Source organism: Accipiter gentilis, chromosome 1 (assembly GCF_929443795.1).
Source record: "Accipiter gentilis chromosome 1, bAccGen1.1, whole genome shotgun sequence".
NCBI classification, from domain to species: Eukaryota; Metazoa; Chordata; class Aves; order Accipitriformes; family Accipitridae; genus Astur; species Astur gentilis.
In genome coordinates, this window is record NC_064880.1 from 55461907 (window position 1) to 55486475 (window position 24569).

Genomic DNA, 24569 nt, shown 5'->3' on the forward strand with positions numbered 1-24569 from the left:
AGATCAAGAGGGCAAGTCAGGTGTTAACAGTTCACCAGGATGGGACAGAGTAAACTGAGAAACGTGAAGGAACATTAACATGAAACCACAGAGACGTTGGTCTGGGTGTTTACTGTATTATTAACAACAGCCACTGTGTCATAGGACTGGCAACTCTCATTAATGAAAAGGGCTCTAGCAGAAGTCTTGGCAAGTACAGATAGGTTAGTCTGATTTTCCTTTCCTCTTTAGAGTCTTATTGTACATATTATGTCTTACATATACTTACTGAGTATATTATAAAACACCATCAGTTCAGACAGTTGGCGTGGCTTCTACAAAGGGAAACTGCCTAATTATGGGTTTCAATGAGAATGTCAGTAACAGGGAGATAAAGAGAATTTAATGAACATAACATATTCTGAATTTCAGAAAGTATCTGACTAGGTTCTAAGTCAAACATTAATACAACTAAGCTGTTATGTCTTTGAAGTACAGCTGCACAGACTGAAAGCTCTTTAAATGATAGCAGGTGAAGGACAGAGATCAGCAGTCTCCTTTTGTGGTGAAGAAGAGTTAGTCGAAGGTTTTTTCACAAATCGGTACTAGAACCAGCTTTATTTAGTATCTTTTTTCATCAATGAAACTTGTAAAGGGGACTGCAAAGTTAAATCCCAAAATGTGAAGATGTTATTAAGCGTTCTGGAAAATCCAAGGCTGTGCTGACAGCAAGGATCTCTGGAAGAGCCCTGCAAAACAGTGGGAAAAGGTAGCAGAGAAGCTTCATCATAGATAAATGGAAGGTAATACACCTAGAAAAGAAATACTGAAATTAGAGGACACATTAAGAGGATCAAAGGGATGGAACCTTCTGAGAACAGACTAAAAATATTTGGGCTCTTCAGTTTGGAGAGGAGAAGACTAAGGACAAAGAAGATCAAGGTCTGCAAAATCATCAAGGTGATGGATAACATAAATTGGAGAACTGTTATTCTCTAAACCCCACAATAATGGAACTAGGGAACGCCCACTGACAGTAACAGAAGATCATTTTTTAAAAATTAAAATGGTCCAGTAGTCAGCAGACTTCTGGAACTTGTTGCCACAGCAGGCTGGTAGAGCAAACATTGTCAGGAGGTTAAAAAACAAAGAACAGGCTAATTCATGGGCAACAGTTCCATAAATAGAAAATAAATGGAGAAAGAAAAAAATGTGCTCTACATCATCACTCAGAAAACACCTCAGGATACCACAGTGCATGTATGAGGAAATAAATGGACAAAGAAGTGATCAGGTTCACATGCTTTCTCCAAGCAGCATCTCCTATGGCCACTACTGAAGACAGAGCTCTGCACTCAATGACCCCTGGGCTGAGCCACCGAGACATTTCTTATGTTCTCATGAGGTGAAAAAAGCAGCAAGGTAGATATGAACATATGTAACATCAAATACTATACATTCTGACTGTTCTTGTATATATAAACCATATGTTTTTGTTCATTTTATTAAATGCTACAGCATGTGGTGGGAAAATAGACATGACAGAGTTCTAAGTACTTCCCACCACCCCTTACAGTAGCCAATATAGGGAAAGGGAAGATACAAAGTGAAGCAAAATGGCTTAGTGACTTGGGCTTATCTTTTCCCACTGAGAAGAAAAGACTTCTGGAATCAGTTACTGTGTCTCAATAATAAATACACAGCCTCTCAGCAAATGCTACAATGCTTCAGCAGTTGACAACAGTTTCCTAATTCTCAGACTGAGCAAAAGGCGGTGACCTTAACACACAGGTAAAATAGCTATGCAACACTGCAAAACATACCATGAATTAAGGCATTTCTAAAACTGACTTCTGTCTGTCCATCTGTCCAAACCATTACCATTGCATGCCTTAAATATATCTATACAGAACAGTACTCTTTGCAGGCAACAAGGGAAAAAGATGCAAGGACATGATGCAAAATACAAGGTAGCTAACCAAACATGTGCATGTCAGCACGTGAAAGAAAAATTAAGTCTTAAGTTAAAACAAACACCCTGACTCCTGGGCTGTAACAATTTTTCATATTAGATCAGATGCATTCAGAAAATATGGCACAGTTATGAACTAAAGAATTGAAATTAAAAACTCATGTATCTGATGTTTGTTTAAAACCAGGCCCTCGTGCTTTTGACATATAATAGTATTTGTTATCATGGAAGTTCTACTGTCAACATTGGTACTACTTATTATAGGATGCTATTCAACCTTATGGGCATTCAAATCTTGTCACTATCAGGCATTTCACAAGAAAAGTATTTTCCCTGGAACAGCCAAAAGCTTCACAGAAAGGCTAACTTCAGTGGTTCTCAATTTCAATTTCTAGGTCCACTGTTGTTTGAGCTGATACAGGAAAAAACAAAGATCTGTTAATTTTTGTCAATTTAAAAAATACGTCAGTGGTAACCAGATTATTGGATGTCTGGTTTTTTAGATTTTATAAAACTGAATAGTGTAACTGTAGAGTAAGCTTTTACACATGCATTTACACACACTTCTTCCTTTATATTTAATGCTCTTGAAAAAGGCTTCAATAAAAGCATGTGGCAAATTTCCAAAATAAAATGTTGCATACTAATACCCTAGTGAAACACATCACTCCTCTTCAGAAAACACATTAACTCTCTATATACTGATACCCTGTTTGTGAAAACAATCTTACCTTGAGCCTGGAGCTTTCTTAAAAGCTTTGCATCGGTGTTGTCTAGAAATTCAGCGCTACCAACATTCGGAGGTCGGCCTTTGCGTCGTCTCATCCTTGACTCCTCTCTAGAATGCTGTCTGTCTGGATTCGGTGGTCGTCCTCTACGCCCTTCCATAGCTCTGATACGGGGAATGACTTCCTCTTCCTTCAGAAGACACCACTGCACACCCTTTTAATTGACACATTTCACAGAGGTATTATAAACACAAATTTAAAAAAGGAAAAATAAATCTAAGATGCTTGAGAACATGAACAGCAAGAGATTCCCCCACCCCCCCCTTCCCATAAGTTATATATATATAAAATGTACTATTTGGGTAGTACAATGTTTTGATGATGCACAGAAGCTATATATTGAGAGCTTATCACTATGAACTTTTTTAAATTGTACTACTATGCAAGACTCTGAAGACTACTCAGTGACATACACAGTTATTACCTAGCAGGTATGCCACTATTGTGATATTTTTAATTATTTATAACACAATTGCTTATCGTTTAACCCTTTTTAAAAGGCAAAACAGATTCTTCCTTATTCCATAAACTAAAAAATAACTCCTCTGCTTTTATATAATCCACTGCTCAACATGAATGAAAAAATGTGTCAAGCTACGAGTTACTGTATTCCAACTGTTAGTATTTACAGAAATTTGGACATACAAAACAATCAAATGCAGTAGGGCATTTTCAAATATTGCTTTCTGCAAGGTTGTAGATCTCAACAACCAAGTTGAAAAAAAACACAGAATCATTTTAATCTTGAAGTTTCATTTAGTACAATGTAGTTCTCCCCTCACACACTGGCAAGAAAGTTAATTTCTGTGCCAACTTGAAGCAGTCAAAACTTTATAACTTTTGACAATCCATCTATCTGAACTAGAAGTTATGTTAACTATATTTTCTAAACACAGCATGCAGCACTACATTAAACCCTTTCTTTCACAATTACTACTGGTTTTCTGTGGAATCTCAAAAACAAATACTGAAATACTTTATTAATACAAATACCCAAGTTAGTCCACACATAGAAATAGCTTTACTTTAACTGATAGAAAGTAGAGATTATTGCATCTACTAAGCAGAGCAGGAGCACAGTCTATCTGATCCTGTTTGACTGCACATGAGTATTTCAAAATTGTAACATCTTTTACCATTTTCCAAAGTTTTTGAAAAATGCAGGGAAAAAACGTAAGCTAAGTATCCTTCAGGACTACTCCATAATTTGCCTTAAAAGGCTTTGTAAAAGATTTTTAAAATGTCTGTTAAAGCAAGAATGAAAGCTGATAACTTAAGAGTAATTAAATATCTGTTCAGAAAAAATAATGGCATTAGCAAAGTTTTCACACTCGTACATGCATAAATACCGAAATCAAATTTGCTGTACCATAAAATGCATTTTTTATTTGCTTACTCTGACAATTTATCTTTTAATTCTTTCTGCTCGTTCTTCATAATTACAAATGTTTAATATAAGATTCAACAAAAGAAATGACATTTTGCTAATGAAACATTCAGATTCCAAGGAAGTGATGAGTATCTGCAAAGATACCTTTTTTTGAAGTCTGAATCACTCCCAGTTAAGACCATCCGAAGAGTCTATCTCACGCTTAGTTTAGAGACATTCCAAAGAGCTTTGTTATTAGCTGTGTTCCTAAAACCAAGCTGTTCAGAATCATGACTTTACACTATGTGTACAGTGCATCATCACTAAGGACTTTTTAATGCAAAATAGTCACCTCTACCTCTTAAACACAAGTTAATTCATCTTCTGTCTTTAGGAGTACTACTTAGGCATACACTTTCATTTCACTGTCTAGTACCCGACTTACAATTTATCACAGGTTCAGTCTGTTGAGCAATGTAAGTGAGATTTAATACTGTACTTACCACCTACACCAACCTCCAGCCTAGGAGATCTTACCCCAGAAACTGCAAGTGCTGAATGTGGGCAGGGAAGGCAAAATAGAATTCAAAGAAATGGAGGAGAAGCAGACATAGTTCAAGAAGTACCTTAGATCCTGCAGTGAGATCACTCTTGCTCTGTATGTGTATTTTCTATCGTTACTGATACTAATGATAAGAAATATGTGCGCAAAAAAAAAAGAAAGAAAGAAAGAAAGAAAGATGGAGGTCTACAGGATCATTAGTGCCACAGAGACCACAGATGTCTATTACATTTTCATAATGCCTTCCAGGAAAGAAGCTAGAGGCCATCAAATGAAACCAGTAGAAGGTTCAATAAGCAAAAGAAGCTGGCGTTTCAAGGAATGGGGAGAAGACTGTTTAAAGTCCTGCCAAAAGACATTGTGGATGCAACAAGTTTCCACAAGGGAGGACAAGACAAAAATAGTCCAGAACAGATCTATTAAGGGTTAAGCAGGAGTTAACTGACCACCTATATTTTGTGCTCAGATATCCTTGAAAATCTGACCCAAAATACATTTCTATTAAAAGAACGTACAATCTGTTATTCTGTAGATTTTCCATATTCTAAGGAAAAAATATGAAGGTTGTGCCCCAACATAGAAGAATCAGGGGCATCCATAAAATCTAAGCTCCGCTACACAACCATTAGAGAAAAAATGGGAATAACCCTATAAAATGTTTTGGTTTATTGTTGAAACTAATAAAAATAAGAACTTAATTCAATTTCTCACCTTCAGGCACCTACCATCTATTTCAATACTGTACTAAGATCAGGACACTTGACCAAAATGCACCAGATAACTATGCATGGAAGCAGAATCAAGCTCAAAGCCTGTTAACCAAATTAATGAACAAAACCATAGGCACCTTGCAAGAAGCAGATATCCTCGTTTATTTCAGATTTGTGAGAAAAAGTTAACAACAAAGCTTTCTAAATTAAATTGCAGAATTCAGAATAGGAAAAACATTTTAAATTCCAGTTTCTAGAAAAGGAAACAAATAATTACTACTACATAACAAATGCATATGACAGCTGATTTTATAGTTGGCTGTTCTGTACGGTATTTCTATTGCATCTGTAATGAACATTTTAGATTTCTAAATACTTATTCACAGAGTAAGTCTCTTAAGTAAACAGCAGTAAGCTTAAGAATTGGCTTAAAAGAGGTAGACTTCATGCCTTATAGAGATGCACTATATTTGTTCCGAGGCAGCACCATAATCAGATACTCTGAGAAAGACTAATGTACATAGGAGTTACTTCACAATAAGGAGATCAGGAAAGGTACTTGAAGCACTTCCCTCCTCTCCCTTTCCTGAATTCAGCTGCCTTCCTAGGCAAGCATTCAGAGTTGGGGATGGGACGCAGATATTTTCACAGCTTTATGCAAAATCTCATTGGGAAAAAAAGTGCATGCCATGTTTACCATGACTTAATGATGACTCCCAGAGAGCTATAAGCAGGTTTAAAGGTCTGTATTTTGCCCTCACTGATACTTCATCTCCAACTAAAATGGATCTGAATGGAGCTGCACGAAGAGTCAAGGTTTCACTAACTACATAATGACCCTGCAAAGGGAAAAGCCGAGAGAGCTGGGACTGTTCAGCCTGCAGAAGAGGAGGCTCAGGGGGCTCTCAGCAATGTGTACAAATACCTGGAGGGAGGGTGCAAAGAAGACGGGGCCAGGCTCTTTTCAGAGGTGCCCAGTGACAGGATGAGAGGCAGTGGGAGCACACACTGAAACATGGGAGGTTCCCCCTGAATATCGGGAAACACTCTTCCTCCACGAGGGTGACTGAGAACTGGAACAGGTGGCTCAGGGAGGTTGTGGGGTCTCCCACCTTAGAGATTTTCAGCAGCTGTATGGACATGGTCCTGGGTAACTGGCTCCAGGGGACCCTTCTTGAGCTGGGGGGGTTGGACAAGGTGACTTCCAGAGGTCCCTTCCAACCTCAACCATTCTGCAATTCTGTGATGGATACCCTTACTGTCATTTATTAATCAAAGCCAGCAAGATGCAATCTTACGGCACAGCTCAGAATCACTCCACAACACTTTCACCTACTACTTGATACAGTATTCCTATCCGTATTACTCAAACTCTTAAGTACCCGTGCCCTCTCCATCACCCCAAATCACATTCACACTAATCTTTCTAAACTGCAGCAGTTTAAAGCCTCCAGGTCCTGCCACTGAACTTCCATATTTGCAAAACTTCAAACATTCCTCTAACCCTACTATTTCACGGCCCACTTCTGCCAGATATGCTTCTCTGTTAAAGCAGTTAATCACTGCTTTGAATAGCCTGTAATATCTGGTTGCTTGTGTACCAGGAGCACTATCAGAAGCACGTAATCCATGTATTTTTGGCTTGCTACAGGTAATTCTTCAATATAACTGATTAAGCCCTTAGATCATTTTCTTCACATCTTGTTTCATCTCTGAGCTTTGTGAAACTTACCCAATCACTTTGGATGCATGCTGCATGTCTCAAAAGATGAGAGAAATATATAACGAAGAAAGGGAAGAGTAACCATGAAAGGCTATACAGAAGAATCAAAGTTACAGCAAAAGCAGCAATACAATTCCTGGAATTACCTCCAGACATCCATAAAGATATGATTATCACATATTGTTTTGAAGCTGGACAACTGAAAAATTTTCAGTAAAAAGGGTGCAAATTCTCTTCATGAAGTACCAGTATCACATACTGTTTTTCTAAGTGCGTATTATCAGCCTGAGTATAGCTCAACTGTTCACATTATAATCTTCTCATTCAAAATGTCATATATAAAATGTAAATACCTTTTAGCACATCTGAAACAGCTGCCCTCAATCCCTATTTTTACGAGAAAACTTTTCTTTTGTTTAACCAAGTCTTAATGGAACCTACCATAAACTACACAGGTAGAAAATACAGTGAGATCTACAGCAACTTAATATTCATACTGCCAGCCTTGCCTACAGAAACCTGCCTTTCCCAATGCCTTCATTCTTAAGTTTTGCAGTATCAAAGAAGGGAAAAACCTGCAAATCATCTTATGAATTAAAGGGAGAAGAAAGAGATAACTAGGGAAGGGGACAAGACTAATGAACCAACATGGGCAACAGAAACAAAAATGTAACAGGGTAAAAAGAGAGCAGATACCCCAACACCACATTACGTTCACAACAAAAAGAATTATTTCAATCAAGCCATTCAGGTACATAATGAAGTTCACAACTACATGAACTTGCAATTGTTGTTTTATTAAGGCCAAACATGAGGAGGGTTTAGCAATGTTTTACCCTGTAAGCCAGGAATCAGGAAGCACCATCTAGAAGTAGCTGCTTCCTATGAAATCAGTCTTTATTGCTTTCAAATATATACTATGTAAACATGATGTATTTCTACAGGGTATCACAAGGACATAAGGCTTAAGCAGAGCCTGAATTCAAGACTGCTGAGAGCACGATTTCTGTCCATGTTCCTGTAGCAACATACTCAGGATACTTATCTTTTAAAGAAGAAAATACATACACTGACAAAAGTCCAGAAAATTTCGTGCACATCCTGAAGAAATGGCAACGTGACCAAAATACAGTAACACAGTATGGCACAAATATAGTAGTAATTTCCTTGAAATTGTTATTTTACTTATCCTTGTGTGGTTTATCTACACAAAGTCTAAGAATTCTACCCCCGTAAAGCATAACTGGTTTAAGTCAGCATTCCTTCCCGTAAAAATCTCATGCTTCAGAAAGCTCAGATGGTATTCTCAAAACAGGAAACACTTGTATTTAAACATGTATTTTTTTATATATTATGCAGACGAACACATGAAAAGAGTGTGATTTAATGCATACACATAAATCTAACAATATTAGGTTTATACAGTAGAGGAAGAAATAAGAGTTTTACTCAGAAATATCTGAATACTGACAAAGATAAAATATGTAGCTCAGAATTCCTTTGTACTAGACAAATCCAGGCTCAGAGCTGATCATAAGGCATGCCAAACTCCTGCAGCCTCCTAATAAAATCACTGAGAGGAGCTGTTTTCAACATTGCCCAGGATCAAGCTCTCACCATTTCAATATAACTACCATTAAGACATACGCACAATTTTTAGAAAGAATTAGCTAAAAACAGGCAATGCTTCAGATTGTAGCAAAAATTACTTCACCTAAATTTAAGTTAATGTTCCTTGGATCAAAGACTTTACTTTTTAAAAAGTGGATACCTGCGGTCCATCTCTGGCTTCATAGAAGTCACCCACTCCTATTTTTGCACTGAAGCTGAAATTGTCCCTTGAGATATCCATTATTCCATTTCTGCTGAGATACTGAAAAAATCACATATTTTTCCACTTCAGCTTGTAAATAATTACAACCCAGCTTTGATGTACAGCTAACTTTGTGAGTGTAATGTTTTGCATATTCTATCAAAGGGATATGCATTTATATGAGATCAAATCAATAACAGACTGAGATACATTATGCCTCACATCACAGGATATTTTGAAATAAGTATCTTTATTGGAGGGGAAAAAAAAGGCATTTTTTAATTGCAAGCATGCTTAGTAGCATTAGAACACAGAAGTTAAAAAGAGGAATGTACCTTTACTACTTCAGGATACTGTCTCAGCTTCTTTCCACAAGGTGCAAAATATGCTACTTCTCCTTGAAGACGACCACCGAAGTTTCTTATTCGGGTTTCTCTTTGCCAGCTGGAGTGATATGAAATAGTTGCATACAACAATACACTTTTTAAAAAACAACTAATGCCAATTTAAGATTATTACATAAAAGGAAAAAGGTGTGTATCTAAAATGTGACAAGAGTATCGTAAATGAAACAGGCAAAACCAGAAATTGTTATTATCTAGGTTGTCCAAACTCTGACTCTATATGGATTTATTTATATCAAGCTACTTGCATATTACCAGATTTTAAAAACCTTAGAACTATATTTCAGGGAGTTATATGGAGTCTATACTGGCTCAGATTTAACCAATAGGATTAATTTCCAGTGGCAAAACTGCTAAGAGACAGGTCAGGTTTCCAAAAGAACAAATTTGATGCACAAAAATTAACACATGAAATATGCTGACACTTTTAGAGATCCACAGTCACTGTGAGTTGGAAATCCAAATTGTTGAAGTTCTTTCCTTATTATTCAGGCTCAAAATTTTTTTAACTATCATTTCTTTACCAACTGACTTTTGAAGGTATTAATCTCCCTTCAAGTAATATGAAGTATACACATAACCTACCCGTATTCGAGAGGAACACGCAGCTCACGTTCATCTGTTACTCTTCGTCTTTTTGAAATACCTAAAACAGAATTTCTCATTAACACCTAAGAGAATTTACAAAATGAAAATGTGTTGCTAAAATATGCTCTTTCTATCCCCAAACCAAAACATAAATAATTTTTACATTCTAGCCATTACATACCTTGAGTACCAAGAAAATTAATGTAACTATTCTCCTTTTAAAATACATTTTCCTCTAAGTTTCCTTTAACCTCTTCTAAAATTGTAAACAGAAGAAAACCTAATTACGCCATACTGAACTGCTTGCCTTGTTTGGCTCTCTCAAATAGGGCTAAAATAATTCCTTGCACACCTGTTTTTCTACACTAGACCATATTTAAATTTTTTCAGTACAGAAGATGAAAATGAAAACACTCTTTAAAAGTCCATATATTATAATAGGCTCGGCCTTCAAAGAACACTGTGTCTAGACTGCAGTCAACCGCCAAATGCAGAAAATTTTCAAGATTATTCTACCTTTTCAAAGTTCAAACAGAGGTGTTTGGCGCTAGTCAAGAGACTGAATCAATAATACAACAGAGACAATTGCCAAACATGGGGTTTTACAGAGTGCCAAAGACTGATACTTTTCTCAGGCCTCTTTGAGAGAACTGCAGGACATGCACTATGTACACAGACAAACTTTTGGAAGATGCATTTCTTAAAAAAGTAGTCTGGGCTTTGTGTAAAGAATGTGACATGTCTCTTCCCTGTGGAAACAGACATGAGAGACTATCATCATCAGACTGAACCCTTGAAACTTGCTCCAACCTCTTGCAGCCAAGGAGTGTCATCTGGTGCAATGGCACAGGTTTCCAACTGAGATGCCTGCACGATGTGGAAGCAACTGCTAAGAGTCCTCTACAGAAAGCACGGACGAACTGCCCATGCTTGGATGCCAAACTTTGCGGACACATGTCTGCAGTCTTAAACTAACATGACTGATGATTACATTACTTCTAATAGTCACAGTAGAGGGAGGGAGATTGCTTGTCCAAATACAAGTGAATTGAAAAAATGAGGTGTCCAGTGAAAAACATATAGAGAAGAGACACAAAAACTCTTCAGTGACTGACCAGCTTTAGGTAAAATGGACACAAAAATATTTTAATTGTATTACAGTGAGTCTTACTAGGAAAAAGTACTACACCTACAACAAGGACACAAAATTAATTTATTCTACCTCCCACCTCTCCGAACAGACAAAAGTCCGCTACCGGCCTTTTCAAAAGCATCACAAATCAATACAGATTCCTAACCAAAAAAATTAACTTTGTATTTTAACAATTTGGATTACTCCTAATGCATGGGAAATATTTTACAAACTGTGTGGTGAATAGGCCTGTTTCTTAGAAAAATATGAAGTAGATCACATTACATTGCTTTAAAGTTAATGCACTTGATGACATGCAATGAAATTCCTATTCCACTGAATCAAAATATAAAACGAAGTTAGGAGCGCATGTCCCCACTTAAAATCTACTTACTTGCATGTTAATTAAATATCAAGTTTCTAATTCAAAGTAGTAAATATGCAATTTCATTTAATTGTTACCATGCAAATTGAGAAGTGTGACTTTCAAAAATGCATTCTTTTCTGTAGCAGTAGTAATTACTAAATCTTACAAATTAGTCACCAAATGAAGGATTATAAACACTATGTAACATCAGGCAAATACTAAATGTACTTTTCATGAACTTTTTTAAAATAATTCCTTGCACGTAATCCATAAATTCTACTGAGAATTTTGAAGGAATAATGAATAAAGTTATATTTTAACTAAATACAGTTATTAAATTTGTTGAGGAAGGGGCAGAAATAAAAGATTCAGAATGCAAACTGTAATGCACAGAAATTAGAAATAAATAAAAGTAACTAGTTTATAATAAATTTGTAAATAACGAAGACTAAACAATGAAGAATTTTAATGTAATAAATATCAACCCTGGCTATTTCATCCTACCCTCTCTCAAATAATTATGTGAGCTAATATGTCCTGGACTAAGCATAATGTTCAGGTTTTGAGAACTTGCAATTCTGCTAACCGATTTTAATGTCCCTTGCAAACACTCATGAAAAGATCACAGAATCACACAATAACCCAGGTTGGAAGAGACCTCAAAAGATCATCCGGTCCAACCTTTCATGGGAAAGGGAGCCTAGATAAGACTAACTAGCACCCTGTCCAACCGCATCTTGAAAACCTCCAGCATCAGGTACATGACCACATCCCTGGGAGGTTGTTCCAGTGAATGATTGTTCTTCCTGTAAAAATTTCTTTCTTATGTCCAGGTATCACTTGATACCAGTGTCTAAACTACTTTTGTGACTACTGTTACAACACATGCCGCTTAGATGTTACATTGTACTATAACAAAAGACATTCAGGTACCACAGTGTGTACTTGGTGTAAGAGTAGATGGTGCTGTCCCAAGAAAAACCGCAGGCTGGGACTCAGGACATAAGGCAGCTGGTGCAGAGCTTGGGGTCTTTGCTACTTGGAGATTAAGCGGGGTGGAATGAGCTGCAAGACCAGTGGAAGAGCTCTTCGCAGAGGATGACGTTTTACTCAGTTTCAGTGGAGTCTTTTCTCCCTCAGTGTCTGTATCGGATTCATCTTGATCTTTATCATCCTCATCATCTTCATCCTCAGACCCTTCTGTATCTGACTCAGAATTACTGTCAGACTCTGTTTTAAAAAAAAGTGTGGCAAAATACACATTATGACTTGATAACCAATGGCAAATACATTTAAGTTCTAACACTTGAAAAGTCTTTTGCCTTATTAAATAAGAAGCTTCTCTGACTTCAGGGTTTTTTTTTTATAACATCTCTTGAGTATAAATAGAAGGTTATAATTAACTACCTAACCTTTAAAATGCCTACAAATACGACAGCATAAAGAAATTCTGCATGATATTGCACTCTTTTCAGATGGAATTCCTTCATTTTTCATGAGGAGATGAGAGACAGAAGCTGCAATATTTTAAGAGACTGTACACCCTAGAATGAGCTACAGCTAAGACATCCCACGAGCCAGGCAGCAGTTGAACGCTACCACAGGAAGGGCACTTCACAGGCTGTGAAATCTAGCATGAAAAGGAAGCAAACAATGGAACTGGGCACAGGCTGAAAGGTGTCAGAATTGGAAGTGTGGCGATATAGGCAAAGGAAGAGTTAAAGGGTAGACAGGATAAGGAACTGAAGACAGGCTACAGCTGTGAGGAAAAGAAAGAGGATTAGTATAGGGTGTGTGGATGAGAGGGGGAAAGAGAACGATGAAGGTGGAGCTGGACCCAAGGGATATTGGCACACATGGGGGAAAGGAGTGACTGGGAATACAATCAACTCTTTAAAACAGGCATTGCCTTTCTGAATTGCTGAAGAGCCTTTAAAATAGTAGTCTGAATGCTATCTATGAACACTGCAGCCCTTACAACTGTTCTGGTAATTTTCTCTAATCTTGCTCACTGACTATTCTGCTCCTGAATGAAGCCTAGAAACATGCTTTTCTTGCCACTCTTGACAATTTGAAGGCCTTCGTTTAGTCCCTCTCTGGTTGGGAAGCTTGTTCTGCAGACAGGCTCTGCCTGCCAGAAGAACTAACCATCAACCAGCCTATTCTCTCCATCATCCTCCTGGGCACCTTGCCACTTAAGCAATACATGAGCTGCAGGCTGAGTGATTGATCTGGAAGGTAGGTAGGTCTCTGACAGCCTTTCCAGAAGGCTGTGGAGCCATCTTACCAGGACAGATGAAAATATATCTGCCATATGACCAAGTAACAGATACAATTTTAGATATGACATAATGGGGAACTGGGAGCCATGTGTTACTTTCCAGGATATCTGCAGGACACTGTGTGGGCCATGCTGTCCCAACATTTCCTAGCCCCTATTTTAAAATATGGTACAAAATGCATGTTTTCAACACTCAGAAATAAAGTTTCTGCTTTTCCTATTAAAAAGGTTAAACCACCTGATTGGCTATCATCAGAATCATCATCTTCATCGTCCTCATCTTCATCTTCGTCGTCATCGTCATCATCATTTGAGTCGTCAGAGTCCTTACTGCTGGGGGCATCTGAGTCTACCCCTCTGAACTGCTCCACCACCAGTTTTGCAGAATGAAGGCGGTGTTGTGTTTTTACTGCATTTACTGCATTATTGCTGACTGTTTTATCCTTTCCTGAACCAGGTAACACAGGAGAGGTAGAGGGCATAACAGATGTCCGGTTACCAGTTGTTTTTTTCCCACATGCACTCAAGTTTACTGGCAAAGAAAAGGGGGCACTACTAGAAATGGCTACACTTTCATTGATCTTGGTCTGGGATTTCAGTTTCGTAGTAAGTGCAAGAGGAGCCTCCTGGATGACGCTCTGAATAACTCCATTGGGTTGGTGATTACCTAAAAGTGCATTTGTCAGGAATGGATTAGAATGGTTGTTTTCCAAGGATGTGAGTTTTTGATGAGCTGGTGAACTAGATGTTGGTTTGGGGCTTGACAAAGCTGCAATAACCTTCTTCAGGTTCTTAGATGATTCCTGTTTCTTTAGCTGTGCTGCTGGGAATGTCTGTTTATATTGTTCCTAAAGAAATAAGAAGACAGAGGAATAAAATGTGGAATTTTTATTTATTTATTTTTAGTATTCAGGCAGGTGAACTCTATGAAATCTTAAACATCCGCTAAGCCATTTTTAGTAGATCAAAGGTAGGTGCTAGCTACAACAGAAGAGATGAGTACAAGTTATATACTCTCTCTCTTGATTTTCACTGTAAATGCAGTAGAAAAAGACAAACTGAACTCCAGATAAAGCTGATCTAAATTACGTAGTGAAGCTTTTTCACTTGCTACATGGCTCTAGACAATCATTTTCATAAAGATATTAAGCATCTTGAAAAAAGAAATTTTTAAAGAGAGACTACTCTCAGATACTGGCATAGGAAACACTCCATTTCTTATTCATTTCAGCATATAAAAATCTCATTAGTGAATGTAAAACTAACGTTAGTAATTTGTTCATTTTAAAGCACATGGTAAATACAACACACTAATGGCAACAATGCTAGCAGAAAAACCAAGAGAAGGCTCTTGGCATAGAAAAATTTTATCAAAAGAAAACATGGGAAAAAAGATATTACTCAGAAATACTGTGATATGCTAGTTTTTTAAATCTGAGAAAGTAGTACTTGAAAGTTCTTCCGGTAAAACTTAATCAGTAGTGGCTCAGAAATGCATGTAAAGCTTACACTGTCTTTAGTCTCAAGACTCTTCCAAGGAAGAAGAAAATACATCATCACTGATGGAAGAATATAACACAATGGATAAAGATGGTACATTTTAAATCAATTTTTAAATATTAAGTCAAATACAATACATTCTTGAAGTTACTAACATTTAAAACTGAATATGAAATTATGAAAACCTATAAAATAAATATTCACACAGTGCATGCTTCCAGTAAAAGCTTTGAAGAAATCAAACCACTAAATGGGTAACGTATCATCAGCTAGAGACTCATAACCTGAATTTGACAGCAGAAGCCTCTTCCAATGGGAAAGACATATGTTTTTATAATTATAATTTATTTAGCCATTCCAGGTAAATGACTAGCTTATTTGAATTTTCTGAAGTACCTGGGAGCTGAAAGGAAAAAATAGTGTTTCTAGTCTGGTCTGGAATAAAAATGATGTGATAAAAGTATTTTTCAGTCCTCACCGAGGACTGCTAGTTAGCTGTGAATCAGAGTTCAGTTTACTCTTCACCGATACTACTTAGTTTAAAACAAAGTTTGTTTTTAATAATGACACTTGCCTTGATAAATGTACTTTTCTACATATTTGTTTACGTATCTCTCTCAAGCCACAACATTTCTAAAATGCTAGATTTTCTCTTCTAATCCCCATTCAAATCTAACTGAATAGAAAATATGAAAATTTATCACTAGTCACCATAACCACTATTAACAAAATAAATAAACTGAGTATCTATAAAGAATTGTTGTAAGTTACAGAACTGTTAATACATGTAATCATATTGTAGAGTCCTGACCAGAAAAAGGAAGATCAAATGTATTGCAGTAGCCATACTGAGTTTTAATAGCTATCAGTGCATTAATATCCTTGTGTCTTTAAAGAGCAAACAAAACCCAAGATTGAATCAAGCTTTTTTTTAAAAAAAAGGCTTTCAGCTACTTTGTTTAAAATCATGATTAAAATAGGTAATTTTAACTACTTTGACTTAAAACTATCCAACTTGAAACAAAGCAAAGCCATGCTTATATACTAGATATAGAAAGTATTAAATCAGCATTCTGACTGAAATTAGGAGCAGCACAGGAAAAATATCTAGGCCACACAATTTACCCATGAGTACTTTTCTATTTTGATATTGATTTTAACTACTCATTTTACTTAAGAAATGCATGACAAAATCCTCTGCTTTCTTTGTGCCCATTACTCTCACCAGTACACGGATTGCTTTCAGCTGAGCTGTAAAGTTCCACTGTATGATGAGCATAAAACTCAGGTTTGACATTATGTGACAGTAAGTTGTATATATGATACATTATGTATACATTACGGTATGCATACATGCACCACCAAGTAGACGACTTTTCTCCGAGATAAAGTTACAGAACAGTAACAGCACTTCTATAATGAATCATCACTAAAATTAAAGCATAATATTTGCTGCTCTTCAAAAAAAAAAAAAAAAAAAAAACACCACCAAAAAAAACCTACCAGCCAAAAAAAAAAAAAAAACCAAAAAAACAACCAAACAAACAAAACCCAGAACAAACAACAAAAAAACCACAAACCCAAAAACCAACCACCAGAGTTCACAACATGTACTACCCACACAATTTAGTTAGTTTATATCATTCAGAAATCCGTATCAACTGTAAATAAACACTTAAAAAAACCATGATATGAAAATAAATATACATATAATTTTAAAACTTTTTTTTTAAAAAGAGCTTGATAGCACAATGTTGCATCTTGTTAAGCAGGCAATACAGGTTACAAATAATCAAAAAACACTGTTTTCTCACTCACCCGTTTTGATCTTACATCGCTGGTCAAAGAGATAGATTCTTCAGAGGTATTTTTATTCCCTGCTTTGAGTAGATCAGGGGAAGGAACTATGAGTTTTAAATAGGTTTCCTTTTTGGCTTGATGTACCAAAGACAAAGGTTTCACATTGGGAACCAATCCCGTAGACTGTATTACACTTGTGTGTTTGTTCACAGATTCCTCCTTTGCCTGAGAGCTTTGGAAAATAAACGGAAGCTGCTGTGACAAAACCTGAGGCTGCTTCTGCTGGGACTGGAATGATGAGTGAGTCTGGGAATCAGACACAAGAGGTATCTGCTGGTGTGTTCTTTTTTCTTGGGACTTTTCATGTGGTTTTTGTCCATCAGTTTTCATATCTGTTACGCCACTATGCATTAGCACCTGCAAAATACATATTTTTGACTGTTTATATCGATCAGTTAAAGATCCTTTAAAAAAAAAAGTATATCATCAATCCCCATGAAACAATTATACTATTCTTGGTAGAGGATGAAGAATAATAAATTTAAAGTCAATCTTGTCAATTATTTATTGTTTAGGATTTTTTTTCCCTCCCCAGATAGTTTCAGCATGTGAAGACAATGCTTAATAGAGAAGGAGTACTAAACCATGGTTGTTTCTAAATATATTTTTGACTAGGTTTTGTAAACCTAACAGGATACCCAAGATTCCAATCTTGTTCTTCCATTGGCTACCAGGAAAAATAACCACTCTACTAGGAAAAAAGCAACCGCCAAAGCAATATCCATAGAAAGATTTATTTCCAATATACTATCAGGACACAGCACTCAATTTCTTTGGATTTCCCACTTTGTAACAAAAATAACAGCCTACCAACTGTTAAAACTCCCAGCTGATAAAGAACAACAAAACACACGCAAGCACACAAAGGAATCAAAAAAAAAAAACCAGAAAACCCTGAAGCAAACCCAAAAAGAGTATTCTTAGCATTCAATAATGTGTAGTTAAGTAACTGCTTGTGGGTACAAAAAGGAACAGGTCAATTTTTCACAAATAGCTTTCGGTGACAAGACTGTGAGAAGCAGAGTGAGGTGTCATACCTTGTTCTTGTTTTTGTGATGTGCTTCGTTTTCAGAATCAGATTCATCATCTTCACTCTCTTCAGCACTCTGGTCCTCCTCCTCCTCTTCATCCTCCTCTAGATCATCGGAGTCACTGCTACTTATGCCTTCACTTGAGGTGTCTGAAGAGGAGCCCGAATCACTGTCGCTGTTACTAGAGCTTTCTACAGCTTTTTTTCTGGGCTTCTACCAGGAAGATGAATGCTCTGTTAATGGTTCAGCTTTATCTGTCATATCATCTTATTATTATGCATAATCTTTAAAACAAAATCCAGTAAGACCTTGGAGTAAAGTGATCTGCAATCCTCGACCACAACTGTCTGTCTTTCAGGAAGACTAAAGAGAAAGCAGTGTTTCACAAGACGATGAAACTGAAAAACTGGTCACAAAGTTCCACTAAAGTATTTTTCTGACCACATGCACTGGCAGAACAGTTGGCATCACTACATTTTCAAAGCAATATATCAAATTCAGGCCTAGAAAGTTGGCCTGGAATTCCAGTCTACTACAGAATGTACTGCTTCCAAAAAAATTTTAAACCAAAACCTTTACTGCAAACTAACACAGTAAGAACAATACATACTAGATGCATCAATGTTTCAGTGACACATTCATTTAACTACATTACTTCACTTGTAATGTCACAGTATGCACTGTTCAGCAATGTAAGGTTTTGAGGACTGAAAAGAATATGCTCAAATTGCTTCAGGGATATGCTTCTGAAAAATGGACCAAAATCTGCTGAAATACTCTGAAAACTGTATTTAAACTCTTGGAACGAACAAATTTGCAGACCAGAGTGGGGAAGTAAAAGAAGCAACACACAAGAATGTAGAAAAGAAGAAAGGTGTAAAAAAGAGAGAAACTCCAGAATGTGGACACTGCAAGACCAGAGTTTAAAGCGCAACAGATGATGAAAGTTTGCTTTTTGGGGAGCAAACTAAAACAAACATATTTTACAAACACATCTGAAGGAGGTACAGGTGGACTCGAGTGTTATGATGGTGACTACGCAAGAGAGACATTGAAGTACATATTACTGCATTAAAGTGTATTTAATCATTAAAGAGAGTTCGCAGAATGATGTTCAAAGGTAGGGAAACATGTGAAACAAGATTACAGATGTCAGGCTGCAGCAGCAAAGTGTTATGTAGCCTGTAAACAGGGCACATGGAGTCACTGAGGGAACTATAAGGTTAAAATTAGTCAAAAGGAAGATAGGTGGACAGCAAAAGTAGGTGACTAGAGGGCAAAAAGGTTGCAGCAATACTAGATAACAATGCAGACAGGAGCATCAGAGAAACAGTACTTTAAAAATATATGTTTTCTTAACAAAACTTTTGCCAAAAGTTTACTTTTCAAATCTATTCTTTTATGATAGGTGTATTATAAAACAGAACATCTTTTTAAAGATTAATTTTATGTCAAAAATGCCTGTCTTATGTAGAAGAAATTCGCTTAAATTAGTACGGAGAACATGACAAACATTCTTGAAAGTGGGTGTACTGGTTTTGGATGGGATGGAATTAATTTTTTCATCGTAGCTCCTATGGTGCTGTACTTTGTATTTGTGACCAAAGCAGCGTTGGTAGCAGAGAGATGTGTTAGATGTGTCAGAAGCCGAGCGGTGCTTGCACAGCACCAGGGGCTGTTCTGCTCCTCACCTTGTGCTGCCAGCCAGCAGGCTGGGGATGCACAAGGAGCTGGGGCTGCTGGGGGGGGGGGGGGGGGGCACAGCCATGAGAGCTGACCCCCAACTGACCAAAGGGTTATCCCGTACCACATGGCATCCCGCTCAGCAATAAAAGCTGAGGGAAGAAGAGAGGACATTTGAAGTTACGGCATTTGCCTTTCCAAGCCACTGTTACGCGTGACGAATCCCTCCTTTCCTGGAAATGGCTGAACACCTGCTTCCCGATGGGAAGCGGTGAATGAATGCCTTCTTTTGCCTTGCTTGCACATGCAGCTTTTGCTTTCTCTATTAAACTGTCTTTATCTTAACCCATGAGTTTTTGCACTTTTACCCCTCGATTCCCTCCCCATACCACTGGGGAGTGAGTGAGCAAGCAGCTGCGGGGGGCTAAGCTGCCCACCGGGGTTAAACCACAACAATGGGATTCAATTTACTTAGTGAAATAGCTATGAAATGTGAAAGCTGTAAGTGGATTAAGTCCCATCTATTTGTCAATTGGGTAGTATCTGTAGCTTTCTTTTTTTTTTTTTTTTTTTTTTTTTTTTTAAACTAGGTTCTTTATCAATTCCTGTGATGAACACAGTAATAATTCACATCACCATACCTTCGGCATGCTGTCACATGCATTGCTTCACTGTTGGGAAGTCCATCAAATTTAAGTGTATTTATTTGGATTTATGGTTTCACTGCTCAGTTCAGAGAGGTGTCAGTTGATACTTCACATGAGGGACAACAATCTGAATGTACACAGACACTTGGAAAAATTAAAAATTAAATAACTATGCCAGTCTATGGTAGGTCCTACATGTTTCATTGCTGGTATCCTTTACATCATATTTAAGTATCTTCCTGTCTAATATTTGGCACAGATTCAGAATATTTCTTCATGAAGGTTAAGATCATAAAATGAAGGACAAGACCATGATCTGAGGCAGTGAAAGTAACAATGCCTCCTGGAATCAGGAGGATTTTATTCTAGTTTTTCTCCTTCAAGGTTCTCTATTTATCTCTGTATGTGAAAAGGGAAAAACCCAAAACACTGCAATAATACTAAAATCAGAAATATCCAGTTTATTCATGATGCTGATGAAATACATATTCATAACATCAGCTTCCTAAGAAACGCATGTGACAGTCTGGAAAAAGAAGAGTATGTCAATGGGCTTACTTAGCTGATAGTGTTTACTTCCACACATCAACACTAAAGCTTTTGCTGTCCATCTAACTTTACAAATTGCGTTAGCTGCTGTATCTTACAAATTTATCTTTTCATACTGCAGATGAGAATATAAGAAAATTACCATACCAAGAAAGGAGTTGGGAACATTCTTGTGAAAAAGGAGGTGGCAAGTGCCAAGCAACATCCAACATGCAGGTCTGATTCACAAAGAACCACCCCAAGTAAGAAAAGAGACAGCTAATTTTTACATAAAATTTAGTATAACTTGTAAGCAATCAAATGCTTTGAAACAAATCAGGCACATGACTACATTGTGAAATACAACTGCTTCCCAGGGAGTTTTTACTTCATAAACAAACAGAATCCTCTGACATAGATAAAACCTACACAAAGAAGTTGGATTAGTAGGATTCCACAAGAAGGTATGGCAAATTAGTAGCTTAGAAAAAATGTAATGAGAGGGAAAAATTAAACTCTTGCATTTAATGGATAGAAAAGGATTAATCTTGATGGAGAAGTTTCTATCAAATCCAGCATAAAAGGTAGAGGTAGAGCAGCTGAGTGGAGTGGGGGGCCACCAGTAAACTGCATAGCGAAGAAATAATTCAGACCGAATCAAATAATGTAAGCCAGAAGGATAAAAACATAACTGTAAAGAAAGACCTCTCTGTAAAGACATTTAGAACAACAAAAAATACTGGAAAGAAATTCTAAAATCTTGTTGAAACAAAAGAAAATAGTCAAGAGAGAAAAGGAAAAGTACAGACCAAAAAGTATTGTTCTACTTCATTTGAAATATACTAGGGAAAAAAAAAAAAAAAAAAGAGCATTAGACCTCTGAAGAGATATGTAAGACAGGCAGATACTTCTAGAATATAAAAAAATGTATTATTTAGAAAAAGATACTAAAAGACACTTCAAGAAAACTCAATAAAAAATTATTGTTATAAGAGCAAATTTCAGTTCAACTAGTTCCTATATTGGAAACAATATAGTCATAAAAGTTGAAGCAAGAGCAGGTTCAATTAAAATAAATTCCATATTTTATTTTGGTTCGTTGACTTTAGCAGATCTGCTGGATGGTTATGCTAATTGAAAGTGTCCATTGTTCAGAAAGCGATGATCTAGACTGAATAAGAGTATCAAGAAAAGGAGCCCGACTGTAATGACCCAGTGGGATAGTCCCATAAAAAAAAAGGTGACTAAAGTGGTAGTTTAAAAAGATTTTAGTCATCACTTCAAAGCACTGAAGTTTATAAAGGGAATACAACATGGTAATTGCCAAGAAGAGATCTTAAATATAAAGGATGTGACTACAACCCCCTCACTACAGGAAGGAGGCTGTAGTGAGGTGGGTGCTGGTCTCTTCTGTCAGGTGGCTGGAGATAGGATGACAGGAAATGGCCTCAAGTTGCAGCAAGGGAGAATTAGGTTAGATATTAGGAAAAATTTCTTTACTGAGAGGGTTGTCAGACATTGCAACAGGCTGCCCAGGGATGTGGTTGAGTCACCATTCCTGCAGGTATTCAGAAAGCGTGTAGACAAGGAACTTCAGGACATGGTTTAATGGGCATGGGTGATGGTTGGACTCGATCTTAAAGGTCTTTTCCAACCTAAACGATTCTATGTTTCTGTGATTCTACACAAGTTAATAACCAAGCATCCTGATGCTAATTCTGGAATCCAGACAAGTAAAAGCCTCCAACACAAGATCTTGGAGTGGATTCCTATCTCACCAGCTGCCCATAATGGTAGGGGACTTTCTAGAAGCCAAATGAGGCTCAAGTTCACCAGTAATGCCTTCTTTCCCTAGAGACTTGCTTTATCAATGAAAAAATCCTGCTGACCTTCCTCACCCTAGAAATTCACTAATGCAATCAACAGAGGGGCAGTCAGTTTTACATTTCTTTTGTGAGGCTGAAGCAGCACATTCAGATGAATGATTATTTATAAAGCGTATCTGCTTATTCAGCTTTATCTTGGCCACAAACAGGGCAGGCTTAAAAGACGACAATTAAAGCATGCTAAAGTTATCAACACAGTGACCAACACAGCAAAGTAAAAAGCTAACACAGTTACCAAATTTTTCTATGTAAGAAATAAGTCATGGATAATACATCAGATCATCACGATGACATCTATCTTCAATACAACATCATTATGCTCAACAGACATAACATGATATGCCACAAATACACAGTGATGAGTAAGGATTTGGCACAATTTTGAACTCTTGTTTTGGACAGATACCGGTTTATCATTGTCTGATATGTATAGCCCTCTGAATGATCAAATACACAACCCTGAAGAAACGAAATGGATGAGAACTTCTAATAACTACAGCTTTGAAGATCAGATGCTTCTATCAACTCAGAAGTTGTTTTTCACAAGCTACAGACAAAAAAAATTATATAATACAAGTTACTATCAGACTGCACTTTACAATTCCCTAAGATGGTAGGACAACAGAACTAGAATTCAACCAGGAAGAAAACACTGTACAAGAACTAACTCTTTAGCATTTCCCCAACTGTAAAAACAAGAATTAACTCTTTAGCTTTTCACCAACTGTGAAAACAGCCTGGTATCAGCTTTGCCTTTTAAAGAAAAAAATAATTTTTTAAATACCAACCTCAAAAGAAAATCACAACTAAGGATATGATTGAAGAAATCAGCAGATGAATACTAAAAAAATAAAACCCTAAAGAAAGGAACATTTAGAGAATTTAGAATGTTTTAAAAATAAACTGCGCTCTTTAGAAAAAGAGGCAAGTGTTGTTACACTTTGAAATTTAAAAACATAAGATCACTTGTTAAAAGCCCAGCACAAAATACTCCCATCTGCCTACTGCCCCCTGCTTATTCCTCTGCCTTCAATTCCAGTTGTAGCTTCATTCTAACATACTGAAATAAAAATACTGAATCTTTTTCTTTTTTTTCTTTTTTTAATCAAATCACTTGATCATCTCCTCATGTTGCAGTTCTCATTTAGAGTATTCTGTATGTTTTGATTGGAAAGCTTGTTCAAATCATTACATTGACAAATACCAATTACCTCAAAAAGTTTCAGAGGAAAAGTAGTTAAGAGTAAGGAGTAGAGGAATGTCTAGAATGTCAGCATTATCAGGTAAGACCAGGAACAAACTCCACTTCAGTATCAGAAAAATTACTACAAAAACTTAGGAAACAAAACTGTTGACAACCTGAAATTTATCTGCATTGGACAGATGATTTAAGTGTTAAGATACAAAACTGAACAAATTTAAGAAAGCATTTACATTAATCGAGTACATTTTTTTACAGCAACTCAATATTTAGCAAATTGAAACTGGAGTTTGAAATCAGTACCTACATCAAAAGAGAATGTCTCAAAGATACAGAATATATACTTAAAGACAAATGGTAATAGCAAGAAGATAACAATGCTGACCTACATTTGAAAAAAAGCAGCAAAAAGAGGTGAAATTTTCAGTGATGCTCATATTAACAAGTAACTGGCTTAACCAGCTCAATTTTCTGTATAAGGCAAAAAGCCAAAAAGTGAACAGAAAAGAGTCTGTTCATTTACTTATGATATAAAATTTTGGGAT

The 24569-nt window shown here is 36.7% G+C and overlaps 1 protein-coding gene across 22 annotated transcripts in view; it reads right to left on the bottom strand.

The window, feature by feature from the left end:
* The window catches only part of BAZ2B (bromodomain adjacent to zinc finger domain 2B), a 285742-nt gene that overhangs the window by 45012 nt on the left and 216161 nt on the right, over positions 1-24569 (bottom strand). For 16 of the 22 annotated variants that reach the window (XM_049809512.1, XM_049809491.1, XM_049809455.1 and 13 more), the window contains 8 exons: positions 18086-18292; positions 17007-17405; positions 13927-14536; positions 12341-12637; positions 9906-9966; positions 9252-9360; positions 8875-8976; positions 2683-2893 (listed from right to left, as the gene is read on the bottom strand). In XM_049809512.1, the coding sequence (XP_049665469.1) occupies positions 2683-2893; positions 8875-8976; positions 9252-9360; positions 9906-9966; positions 12341-12637; positions 13927-14536; positions 17007-17405; positions 18086-18292 (1996 nt within the window). The remainder of the gene's footprint in view (positions 1-2682; positions 2894-8874; positions 8977-9251; positions 9361-9905; positions 9967-12340; positions 12638-13926; positions 14537-17006; positions 17406-18085; positions 18293-24569) is intronic. The other 6 variants (XM_049809601.1, XM_049809592.1, XM_049809565.1 and 3 more) reach the window with 3 other exon arrangements.